Genomic DNA, 12,782 nt, shown 5'->3' on the forward strand with positions numbered 1-12,782 from the left:
CTAGAGGCAGATTAGGTGCAAATAAAATTTAAACAAGGAAATAAAACGTTTGAGTATTTTATTTACGTCCAAAATATCAAGTATTACATGACAAAAAAGTCACAGAGATCCGTGAATGGAGCATTATCTGACCAATTAAATTTTTTTTTTCTTACATTTTGGATAAATAATGGCTTAAGCAATACGAATTATCTCCACTATTTTGGATGAATATACGGTTGCTTTTTCACTGGCATCCTGTGAAAAAGGATCCTGATGAGCTTTATTTTGCTTTACTTGAACTAATTCTGTGCATTCTTTTCATAAATGTAACTCAAAACCCTGTAACTGGTTTATAAAATGGGAGTTGAAAGTTTAGCCTTTCTTGGCTTTGTGGTAGTATGTTTCAGAACAGCCTGATTTATCTATAGTCATGTTAAAATAACTTCTAAAAATGTCAATATCTATTGCAGCTTTAGAGACTGCTTGACACATAAAATCTGCTTATTGAGCATTCTCTCATTTTAAGAGTAGTGAGTTAAAGTATTTTTATTCCACTGGAAAATAGTAAGATACAATTGTGTAAACTGTTACTCATGTGAGTTAGAGGTGCTCATACAAACTGTATATGCAAGAAAGATCTGCAGAACTCGACATCTAGATTAGAAGAAGTTAGGGAATAGACTGTGGTGAAATTTCCTAGGCATTTATTTTACTGCAGAAAAATTAATGGCATTTCTGCTAAGTCCCTTGTCTGAGTTTTCAACAGACTAAGGTAATACAAGAGAGGCAGGAATGGCAGGTAAACAAACTGTCTGGTTTTGGGTTACTTTTGTTCTAGTTTTGTAACCAATTAAGTTTACCTATCCCTTCCTTTATTCATATGATTGAAAAGACAACAAATACACTCCAGCAGTAACTGTCGAAAGCTAAGGAACTCTGTTGAGTTCGGAGAAATTGGGTATAATACAATGGGGCATTTGTCACAGAGAATCAGAACCAAATGACTCAGACTGATTCACTTTGGTGACTCACAGTCCAAACTGAACAAGGGACCAAAACATGGAGTACAAAGGTAATTTTGTACTTTGCCTGATGAACATGTTCATACGTGTAGGATTTATGCAGCTAATTTTCATCATTAAAAAAAGCAACAGCTGTGGATGGTCTTGGCATGTTTTCTTCTGTTCCAGTGTAAGGGAACAGATGATGTATGGAGATTGCTTTTTGCGATTACACTGACAAATCTCACTTTTTCCTGTGTTGTAGAAAGGTAGAATAAGAAATGCAGAATGCAGACTACAGATATCCCTCAAGAAAAACTGTATTTAATGGACTGCAATCTTGATAATAATTGTAAAGAAACAGTCCCCCAAATGTTGATAGTTTCAGAAAACTGTTTTTTCCCCTTTTCCTTCAGTATGCTGTTTGGAGATGACAACCAAAAGGAAAATTATCGGCCGCTTGGTGCCCTGCCGGTGTTTTCGTGGCGAAGAAGAAATCGTCTCAGTGTTAGATTACTCTCACTGTGGCCTACAGCAGGTGCCAAAGGAGGTTTTTAACTTTGAACGGACATTAGAGGAGCTTTACCTAGATGCCAATCAAATTGAAGAGCTACCTAAGGTAATTGGTGTTCTGCCTGTAATACAGATGTCAAAGTTGTGTTCTTAAATGTGTATTCAGCATGTGCTTCAACTCTGAAATAGGGCTTGCTCTTGACCAGGAGACCTGCTTGCTGTAGGAAGAGTCATGGCTTTTAACTTGAGAGATTCAATTACATTTTTATAATTTTTTTTCCTGCCCTCTCTGAAGAGCCCAAACAGCTGAGCCACCATTCTTGCAGATGGTACTGCGTGGGGAGGAGTAGAGCCACCTCCTTCTCCTGGCTTCATAGCACAAGAACAGGGGGCAGCCAATGAATTCTTATGTTGGGAAATTAACAATTGTTCAAAAGAAGTACTTCTTGCACAACAAGTAATTAATATGGCATTTAACACCTTGACCACGAGTACGCTAGTATATGGGGTAGGTGATCTCACATTTGGATCCTCTGTAGCACTGCTTTTAAAAGCAAGGTCTTTGTCAGGATAAGCCATTTATCCTTGTGGGAGAAATGCCAGTGCTATCTGACCAGTATTTTTATAACTGTAGATGAGGTCCTGCAGTGAGATTACTTAAGTTGTCCTTCCAGTGTAAAACTTCTTTTATAGAATCTTTAAATCTGTTCTTCTGTTGATTAATGTTTACTATAAGGAATTAAAAGTTACTGTAACTTAAGTGTTCTGGAAACAAAAGAGGGTAAGGTAGTGGAAAAACCAATTAATAGCAGGTGCTAGCTACATAATGAAGCATGAAGTAATGTAATCCATTCCTTAATTGAATTTTTCTCAATAATGAAAGATGCTTACAAGTCTTTAATTAAACATTGTTCCACTGTAATCCATTCTTCATCATCTCTCAACATATTTCTTACTTACACTGCATAGAGACTTTATATAAATTCTATTTACAAATGTAGGAAACATACTTTTTCCATTACATGGAATTCCTTTATTCGGATATAATGGTTCTTACTTACACTGCATAGAGACTCTATATAAATTCTATTTACAAATGTAGGAAACGTACTTTTTCCATTACATGGAGTTCCTTTATTCAGATATGACGGTTCATTGCTTAAGATTGCTCGCTCCATCAAGAAATTCTTTACAGATGGTAAGACAGGGTAGCTACAATCTTTTAAGTGTCACAGAAAAATGATATGGAGAACTGCCTTATCTCTCCTGCTACTAGAAAGGACAGCAGAGAATCAGATATTTTTTCTGTCCCCATAAATATGAAATTTGTGGTGGAGGCCATTTTACTGCTAATGAATACCTTCAGGACTATTTCTCTTTTAATAATAATATATTGTTAACCGTGTATATTTTAATTATGCTACTGAATAATCATACTGAAGAATATATAAAGTCTCTAATTTAGCTAGGGATTTTTGGTGTGTTTGTTTTGGGTCTCTTGAAAGTATGCATCCCCATGGTATTCAAACTAAATAGCAGTGCACAATGGAAGATAAATATATGAGGGCATAGAACAAGAGCAATATGCCATAATTCTATATGAAAAAACTGAGGGCCAAAGATAAGGGGTCCAAAATTATGAAATTGGGATGAAGGTGATAGTTGTTAGTGTCAGTCACAATGGAAATGTGCATGCTCATTAAACCTTTGCATTGTATTGTGGTATCATCTATTTTGTATTTGTTATTTGTGAAACAAAACAGCAGATAAATATGTACCTTGGAGAGATTGAAATGTATACAACTCTCTTTTGCACCTCTTTTTTTCTTTGTTATAATATTTTGAAGCAAATACTATATATTGAAGAAATCCTTTTAATCGGTCTTATGTTTGAGTAAATGCATCATTTAACATAGTCTTGACCTTGTATAAGAGAAGATTAATGGCAGTGTTAATTTGCTTTCTTTATACCATTCATAGTTTTTTGTCTTAAGTCTTTATTAATCATTACCATAAATTAAACAGTCCAAATAATTTCTTTATCAAATTTTCTGCTTCAGATTTTTTTTAAACTTTTTTTCACTATTAAATTGGTATTCTAGGAGAGAAAATGCCTTTTTTTTTTTTCTTAAAATGGCACTCTATTACTTACCATTAACTTTTGACTTACACGTTATGATCTACCATAGGCAAAACTTTCCTCTCTCTCTAAATGTGAATTCAAATAACATCTTCCAGAGGAAATTTGTTTTGTCAATTTTCTGTTATTTACCAAATGTTATGTGCCTCTGAAATTACAATATTCTTTTGAAATTTTCTATCATCAGAATGCTTGATCATGTTTACAAATTTAATGAAAAAAGCACAGGTAAAAACTCTGTTAAAAAAAAGTCTTTATCTGCCTTAGTTACTTTCATTGCTACACGATACTCTAGAAATCAATACATTATTTTGCATTAAACTGATGTATTAAACTCATTCTGCCTGTTTTGTTTTTTTTTTTATTATTTTTACCTTACATTTTATGTATCATATTATGCTTTTTTTTCTGCTGTCTTCCTTAGAAATGGATTTCTGGTTCCTAATTTCTAATATTTTTCTTTTCTTTTAAGGAGTTATAGGATTGTTATATAATTCTTACTCTCTACTTTCCCCTAAATCTAGCCAAGATTTTTATTTTATTTGCCTTTGACTTCATTATCATGAGCTGCTGCTGCAAGTATGTCCCTGTTTGTATGAGTCAAATGAATCAATGACTAATATGAAAGAATATTTATTTTGGTGAAGGTGGAGTCACTGGCAATCAGTATCCAGAAAAGCATGAATGAGATGAAAATTCTCCCCAGCAGCTTTCCCTTATAAATATAAAGTAAAATCTGGACTAATTTGTAAGGGCCAAAGTTAGTTTACTTGTTAACGCCTTAGGAAAAATTTGTCTGTCTCTAACAACAAATTCTAGGAATAGCTACCTCTGTCTTTCGCCATCTCACGTGTTGGTAAAAGAGATACCAGAATGCTAAATATGCCACTGAAGTCAGAAGCTACATCTCAATGTTTAGTTGTTTCACCGAGAACAAACAATACAACCAATATATAAATGGTGTTGAGGTAATCACTAATGTATAGTTCAAACAGATGGGTAAGTGTTATAAATTAACTATATTTTTCTTTTGCATTGCATCTGCCATATAAGTTCTAGTTTCCATTAAAGGCATCGAATCCTTTTTCTAAATCTGCCAATAAGAAATCATGTTTCTGTTCTGCAAAGCTAGAAAGTGTTAATTTCTTTGTAATTCTGACATCAAATTCCCCCAATATGTTAGCCAATCTATTTGACAGTTATGCCTCTGGAGAGTAAAGAGTAGAAATTCCATATTGTTCTCCAGGGGCCCTGGAAGCCAACAACCTCTACTGCTGTGTAGGCAAGAAGTTGAGATATGCAGAATAATAGCCCATTGTTATAACTCAAATCACAGCACTATTAGCACCACTTGGTTTCCAGTATGAAAGGAATAAAAGTAGTATATGGACATACAGTATGATGATTACAACAAAATCATGATGGCAAGGCCAATAAAGCACTAGAAATTGAGAAAGACACCTTTTGAAAATCCAGTGGGTAAAAAAAAAAGTGGGCAATTTTGGGCCTACGTATACCTGTATTCACACTCTTATATTATTTCTGATACAACAGTACATCATGAAATAATTCCAGAGGGAGTCTTTTTTATTACGCTTCTTCATTCACCAGTTCAAAAGCCTTGTATCTGTTCAGATACTGTCAGAACTTTAAGTTCCAAGCCTTCCTTGGCTTGTAAAATAAGAAGTCTGCAGGGCAATGTCTGGGAATTTAATTTTCCAGGTACGATAGCATGGTAGTTTGTATAGGCACCAAAATTCTGCACGTTCCCTATGCTGAATGTTACTATGATCTACAGCTGTTCTCATGCAGTAATGTGGCTAGAAATTTCAAGAGCAAAACCTAGAGCTTATTAATTACATTACTTTCCAGTCTTGTCCAAAATGATGTGCTTCCTTAAAAAAGAGAAAAAGTAGGTTCTCTCAGATGCATTGCAAAGGAATTCCTCATTCTCTGGAGAGATATTTCCCTTTATTAACATTGTCTGCAAGGAGAAATGTGTAATCCAGTTTGGCTTCCAGGGTGTACAGTAATTGTTCCGGCTGTTCCTGTAAATTAGATTGGGAAGCGCAGGCCCCAGCATGGACGTGGTTCTCCTCGTTACTCCTGCGGGGCTGTAGCAGTGCACTGTGCTTCTCTGCCTACCGCTGGCGTTAGCTGGTGACCTGTGGGGAGGAGGCTGTTGTACCGTCTTGAGAATTAACAAGTACGTTTCATGTAAGAGGAAATCTGAAACAACTGTCAATACAAAGGCATTTTGAAAAGTAACTTTCAGTAAAAAGGCCCTTTCGTATTTGGTGCCAATTGACAGTGATTGTGGTGTGGTGCTTCTCGTTCTGAGCATTTTTTATTCATGTTATTCCCTCTCAGTTTCCTGAGAATAGATTATGGAAGGAAAGGCAGGATTTTTCTAAAGGATTATGATAGAAAGTTACAGCAGAAAAATGCAGTTTCAAAATGATCTAAAAATTACTTAAAGTGAAGTACCAGGTTGGCATTTGCATGCCATTTGTGTGTTAATTTTCTCCTCTCTGGATACTTGGCTGGGTTTTTCATCTAGGCAATCAAATTATTGTGCATTCTCAAATAGCCTGTGGATGACTATGTAGACTTTATTCTGATAAAGAAGTCTGAAAGAAAGACTAAATGTGGTGTGAACATAGCACTAATATTTGAAGAACCCTTGTGAGATGCCTGCAAAGAGAAGTTTTTCTTCTCTGGAACCCACTGAATTTTCTGGTGCCATTTGGTGAATTCGTACTTGCAGAAAGTCCTACAGGATTTGGTAACTTCTAACTCTTGAAAAGAGTGATGTTTTTAGAGCCTGCAGCCACAGAGTGGGTAATGTGAAGCAGATCTTTCCTGCAGTCCAGTGTGATGGGTAGCGCAGCAGTGGCTGGTACCGGGGGTTGGAGGGCAGCTGCAATGATGCTGTGCTGGGTGCACACAACAGGGTTTGTACCACCAAGGCAGGTAGCCATGCGTGACGCTTCCCTGTTACTCTTAAGTGTCAATTTTCCACAGGACTCGCTGGGGAATGTGGAGCATGGCAATAAATGAGCCAAGCAATTGCACTGCGTTCTCCTCTTACACCTGCTAGCATGCTGGGCTTGAAGAAGCTATAAGCTACACTATCTAAAAAATACACCTGTTTGTTCTTCATATACAGCACCTCTAACCTTGCAATCCAATGTACCTAAATGTGAAATCATTTTTCATGAGTGCCTTCTCTTAGTATGGTTGTTTTATTAATTTTTTTTTACATGTGAAAGGTATTGTATGAGAGAGTGATATTTCTTGAAGGAAGCAGCCATGTTAAAAAGGTGCTTTCAGCATGACTTATTGATTACTTCAGGTTGAAAGGAGGATTTGGTTTTGCAGTAGAAATTCTGACATTTTATAACTTTATATTTGAATTTGAATTAAAAATTAGAATTGAGTCCTGAATTTTGGTGGGGATTTAAACAACGTATCATTTTGATACATCAAAGCATTTTGTTTCTTGAAGATAGCAAATTTCTTCTGCACGCATTCAAAATATTTTAAAATCTATCATGAAATTAAATTCTAAAATTAAATATTTTAATTTACCACAGGCCACAAAAGAAGTTCAATTGCTATGACATATGAAATACCATGTACCTACAAAATGTTGATTGCAATGAGTATGCAGTTTTTGACAGAAAGCTCTTTTTGAACATTCTTGCTACCAATGAACTGGTTTGGTTATGCTTGTCAACTGTGTCTAAGGTGTGTTTATGATACTGAGCAGCCTTTAGGAATGTCTTCTCAAATAATGGCAAAATATTTTTTGATTATTGAATTCTTATGTAGCAAATGTAGTTTTGTGGTGTTTGTTGCTTCTGTGTATAAATAATGATCCCAAAGTGATCTTTTTCCTGAAACACTGTAAAGTATCTTTTTATGTTACAGCAACTGTTCAACTGTCAAGCTTTACGCAAACTGAGTATACCAGACAATGACCTTTCAAGTCTGCCAACCACTATTGCTAGCTTAGTTAATCTCAAAGAACTTGATATCAGTAAAAATGGTAAGAGATCAAAAGTATAAGTGTTTTAAAGAATTGTAATGAATGTGAACAATAATGAAGTTTTAATTCCTAATGATTAACAAACTCATGTTCTAGAAAACCTGCTCTCTTTCTAGATTATGTACTATTTTCCTGTCCGGCACTTTTGAGAAGTCTGGGTAGATGCCTACCTCATTTGCTTTTCTCTGGGAAAAAAAAAAAAAAAAGAGTTTGCTTTAGCATAGTATACTGTGATGACTTGTGACCAATAAGCATTGGAAACAGGAGTGGGAGACCATTTTTTCAGCTAATTTGTGAAACATTACACTTTACAAAGTGGCTTAGTACTTACTGGGCTCTTGTGTAGTGTATTTAAGTTTATAAGGCTGCAGGTAAACAACTACCAGGATTTATATAGCCAGTGACTAATTTGCTGATGTGCATTTCCAAATTATGCATTTACAAGCTTATGTGCCTAAAACCCTTTGCATGTCTGAACTTAAGTGTCTTTATTTTGATAATGAGGCTTAGGCACTCTCGAAACTTTTGAAAAATTTCTTATCAGTATAGGCCTAGAGACTCTCAGGTTTATGTGTATGTGCTCCCGAGGAGAGAGGGAGCCAACGAAGAAAGAGAAGCAATTTGGAAAGAAATGAAAGGCACAAATATCAGTACAAATGATGTCACTATTTAACTCCAGAAGATTATATAATCAAGCATTAGCATAATAGTTTTAGTACAAGGCGTATTATCTGTTCTGGTGTATTTATTTAGTGCTTAAGTATCATCTTTTAGACTATAATACTAAAATGTATGTATTCCTCCTGTTATAGCTTAAGTCTGATCTGAAAATGCCAAATGAACTCATTTATGAACAAAACAAGTTAAACAGTTTTTTATGTGTGTATAATAATTCTTTCAATATTTTTTTAGGAATTCAAGATTTTCCAGAAAATATTAAATGTTGTAAGTGTTTAACAATTATTGAAGCCAGTGTCAATCCAGTCTCTAAGTGAGTATCAGCAGCTTGTGTTTGTATACTGCAAGTGAAGAAAATTTATACAAAGTGAACCAAAATTTAAAGGCATTGTATCAAGTTCATTCGCAGGATTAATCTAAATTTGGTTTTAATTGTTTTAAATCCAGGATTGATCTGTGTACTATGTAACAAATGTGGTGTCTTTCCACATAGTAAAGAAAGCATTGGCAAAGCACTCCGTATGATGCAGCCTTTTAAACACAGGGGCTGGTGCTTTACGTATTTGGGAAGTAAGCCATGCTGCATCCTTATGTACCGTAATCTCTTGGTTGGGATTTCAGCAACCCTTATTCCTTCCAAAAACTTGCAATAATAGTAACAAAAAATCTGTGTTGTAATCCCGTGATTTATAAAATGGGGTGAAGGAGATGAAAGGATGAAATTCTACTATTTCAGTTTCAAAAAAAAAAAAGGTAGAAGGCAAGCAAGCAAGCACCTTTGGCTTAAAACCCTCAGCTAGGAAGGGAGAAAAGGCTGATGTAACTTGAATGTGCCAGGTATTTGCATTTCATGTGGTTATAGCAACGTGGAAAAGATGAGAATGGGCAAAAATGTTGTCTGTAACAAGTAAGTTCTTGAGAATTTGGGTAGAAAAAGAAGGTGAGAGAGAAAATCATCTTTCTCTTTCTAAATATATATTGTTATTATTTCCATAGCAACTTTGGTGTGAGCATTAAGCTTTTAACTGTTTTTTTTAGGCTACCAGATGGCTTCACACAACTTCTAAATTTGACCCAGCTCTATCTAAATGATGCCTTTTTGGAGTTTCTTCCAGCTAACTTTGGAAGGTAAGAATTAGTCATCAAAGCACATTGCTCTTTCATATGAACCCAGTTGAGGCTTTAAGGGACCATTTTAAAGCTGTATTCTTTTTAAAAACAAAGCAAAACTAAAAACCAAAGAGATTTTGGCTTTTCAGCCCTATTTTGATGAATGATTGTTGTTAGAGAGACTGTTATGTCAGCAAGAATTTTATGATGAAGTGATGCAGTTTGGTGGTTTAGGGAAAAGGTGAGAAGAAATAGAAATTGAAGAAGAGGCCTGTCGTTGATCAAATGTGTTATTAAATTGTGGCAAGGGCAGAAAATAACAATGTGGTCTATGCCTATTGAAAAATGAACAGAAAGAAAATGTGTTGTGAGTCAGAAGGGAGGAAAGAAATGACTGAGCGTGGTGGAGTAACCAAAGGAAAAATGTGAAAGCCAGAACAAGAGAGAAGATTCAAAAGACAGCAGAGCAGAAAGGATGTAGAATGAGAGTAAAAATAAATGCAGCAGAAACTGAGCCAAAAAGTGTTAGGTAAGGACAAAGCAGAGTGGGGTGGAAATCAAAGTTAACACAATTTGCAACGGCTATTTAAGAGGGCAGTAGAAGTCAGTGGATCCTTACACTGCACAGGTCTGGCAGAAATGTGAAGTTTATTCCACCTCTGTTACACTGGTGAGGGAATGGTCAGCCTTTCTGCCCTCGGATTGTCTACTTGGTCAAATAGCTCAGAAAACAAAGGATTAACAGGGAAAATACATGGTGTTGTTACAGAATTCACCTAGTATTAGTTTTTTCCTGGTCTGTCCAGCTACCTGTATGTGTGTTTTATTGTTCAACTGGGAACATCAACTCAGCACTCCAAAATTAATACTGAGGTGACGTAATTTGTGTTGGAAATGACATTGGTATGCTCAGGCACTGAGAAATGGGAAGTGCTGCTTTATCAGCATTCACTTGATGGGCCTGTCACTGACCCAGAGCTGAGTCTGGGCTTTACGCTGGAATACCTTTTAGAAAATCCTAGTTGAAGAAGGAGGAAGAAAAATTGTCATTGTTTGCATTTGATGAGTGTTTGGAATATCAAAGTAAATCCTAAGACAGCCTGCTTCTGCAGCTTGGAATCAGACATTATGTTCAAATGTCAAGGAAAAACAAATATATGAAATATCCTGCGATTTATCAGATGTGTAGTGTTTATATTCATTATATTCTTCTAAAGCCTTGCTGGTACATTGTCTAATAATCTTTGTCACTTAAGGACATGTCCAGTATTCTAAATCTTTTAACAGAAAGCACTAGCTTTTTTTTTAATTTATTTTACAAATACATATTTTATCTGAATGAAATGACGCTTGTTCCTTTATCATTATTCTGCTCCTATATTATCTGTTTGGTATCTTGCATTTACAAATCCTGGTCATGTTTCCGAAGCTGCCCACATTAGCATACAGACATTGCTCTTTCTTTTTTACTAGCCATGTGTAGGTCTTTACCTCTATCTCCCTTATTGCTCTTCTCCAAATTTTAGTGCTTTCTTTATATGTTCTGGTACAGTAATATTCAGTTAGTCTGTTATAGTCTCATTTAGCCATGTGAATAAGTCAGGAACGGAGTCTACCTGAGCATCATGTAAATGTCTCTCCACATTTCTCATTTAAAGTTGTTCTTTTTAGTCCTAGTTAAGCACAACTGTAGGACTTGAAATATTTTCTGCTTTATTTGGTAGGAAAAAGATGAACATCAGAGTTTTCTAGAAGAGCTTAACATTGGGAAGCCTGGGATTACATGAAGTAGAAAACTGGTGTTGTGCTGGACAGAGAAAAACATTTAAAGCTTAGTTGTATTTTTTTAAACTTTTCTCACAGACACATGTTTACACTTGTGGCATTAAAGGACCTCGACTGTAGAGTAATATGAAAAGCAGTATTAATTAAATTGTTGAAACTTACCATGAAGTTCTTCAATAAACTTTCTTCACATTTAGAAACTATGTTATCAGCCTAAAAGCTTTAATAGTGTGACATCTCTGTTTAGAAAAGATACAATTACAAATAAGTTATGTAGAATCGTGCATTTTCACATAGGCCTTGAGCAATCCTGGGCACAGTCAGCTCATGGATTGAATGTACCTCCAAAAAATAGTTCATCTGATACTCCAGATTATCTGTGAGTGGAGTTGTACAATTTGAGATTAAGAGAAAAGGACCTTGTTCATCCTTCTGGTTTTGTATCCTCTTCCTTTTCCTCCCCACATTGGTTATAATTTGGGATTAAAGAACCAGCAAAAGGGTGGCATGAATCAAAATCCTTTCATATTTATCAAATTATCTTCCTAGGCAATATGGGTAATTAGACAATACTGCCCCAAATTCTGGAACTCTAATACATTAGTTTCTTCATCTCTTATCTGATGTGTCCTCCTTCCTTCCCATTATTCTACTTCATTGAATTTATTGCTGTGGCTTAAATAATATTGCCAGTTAGAGTTTGCACAATGATATGGAATTGTGAAGTACTCTTGTGTATAGGTTCTAATTCATGCCAACACTTAAGCACATGTCCTAATTCTGTTTAAAATACAGTAAATTAAATGGAGATCTGTTCTGTAGCATTCATCTGCCTGTGTGGATTTGTAGAATTCAGTGCTCAAAAAATGCAAAAGAAAGTTGTGAACTAAATGGCAGTTGCTTTTTATCCTTTAATAGATCTGGAAATGTTTGAGAGAAATTAACTCTTACTATGTTTGCCTTGTTTGAATAATTAATAAAAATACTTTAGAATTACTGTGAAAATGTGATATATGTCAAAGGTTTTTGGCAGAGTTCAGATAAGGACAGATATGTCCTTATCTGAAACTATCTGTCCTTGCATGAAGCTATTTGGTTCTGAATACATTTTGTACCATATTCAGCCCCACAATAACTGGATGTCTTACTATTGTGCATTAAGCAGACTCTTTTTTTGTTGACATAAGTATTTTCAAATCATTCTTATGGATTCCTGAACTAATTCATTGAACGAACTAATTATTTCCTATCATATTTCTAGACTTGTCAAATTGAGAATTTTGGAGTTAAGAGAAAATCACTTGAAAACTCTACCAAAGTAAGTGACTGAATATTTACATAAGTCTCTTTCACCTGAAATTTCCAAAAGTGCAAACTGTTTTTATTGTTAGCAATGCAATGGTGTCATTTCTGTTAAGAGTTTTTCTTTTCCATGGTTTAAAGAAATTCTACCAAAGGTTTTTAGCAAAAAGCGAACATATAATGGAAGATGGAGATTGGTACATTAGCTGGCTGTAACTCA

General features: G+C 35.2%; 1 protein-coding gene across 1 annotated transcript in view; it reads left to right on the forward strand.

The window, feature by feature from the left end:
* LRRC7 (leucine rich repeat containing 7) overlaps positions 1 to 12,782 on the forward strand; it is a 186,751-nt gene that overhangs the window by 74,825 nt on the left and 99,144 nt on the right. The window contains 5 exon segments of the mRNA XM_041127660.1: positions 1,400 to 1,602; positions 7,570 to 7,687; positions 8,600 to 8,678; positions 9,404 to 9,493; positions 12,522 to 12,578. Coding sequence (XP_040983594.1) covers positions 1,414 to 1,602; positions 7,570 to 7,687; positions 8,600 to 8,678; positions 9,404 to 9,493; positions 12,522 to 12,578 — 533 coding nt within the window. The 5' untranslated portion in view covers positions 1,400 to 1,413.

The sequence above is a fragment of the Aquila chrysaetos genome, chromosome 12 (genome assembly GCF_900496995.4).
Source record: "Aquila chrysaetos chrysaetos chromosome 12, bAquChr1.4, whole genome shotgun sequence".
Classification (NCBI taxonomy): Eukaryota; Metazoa; Chordata; class Aves; order Accipitriformes; family Accipitridae; genus Aquila; species Aquila chrysaetos.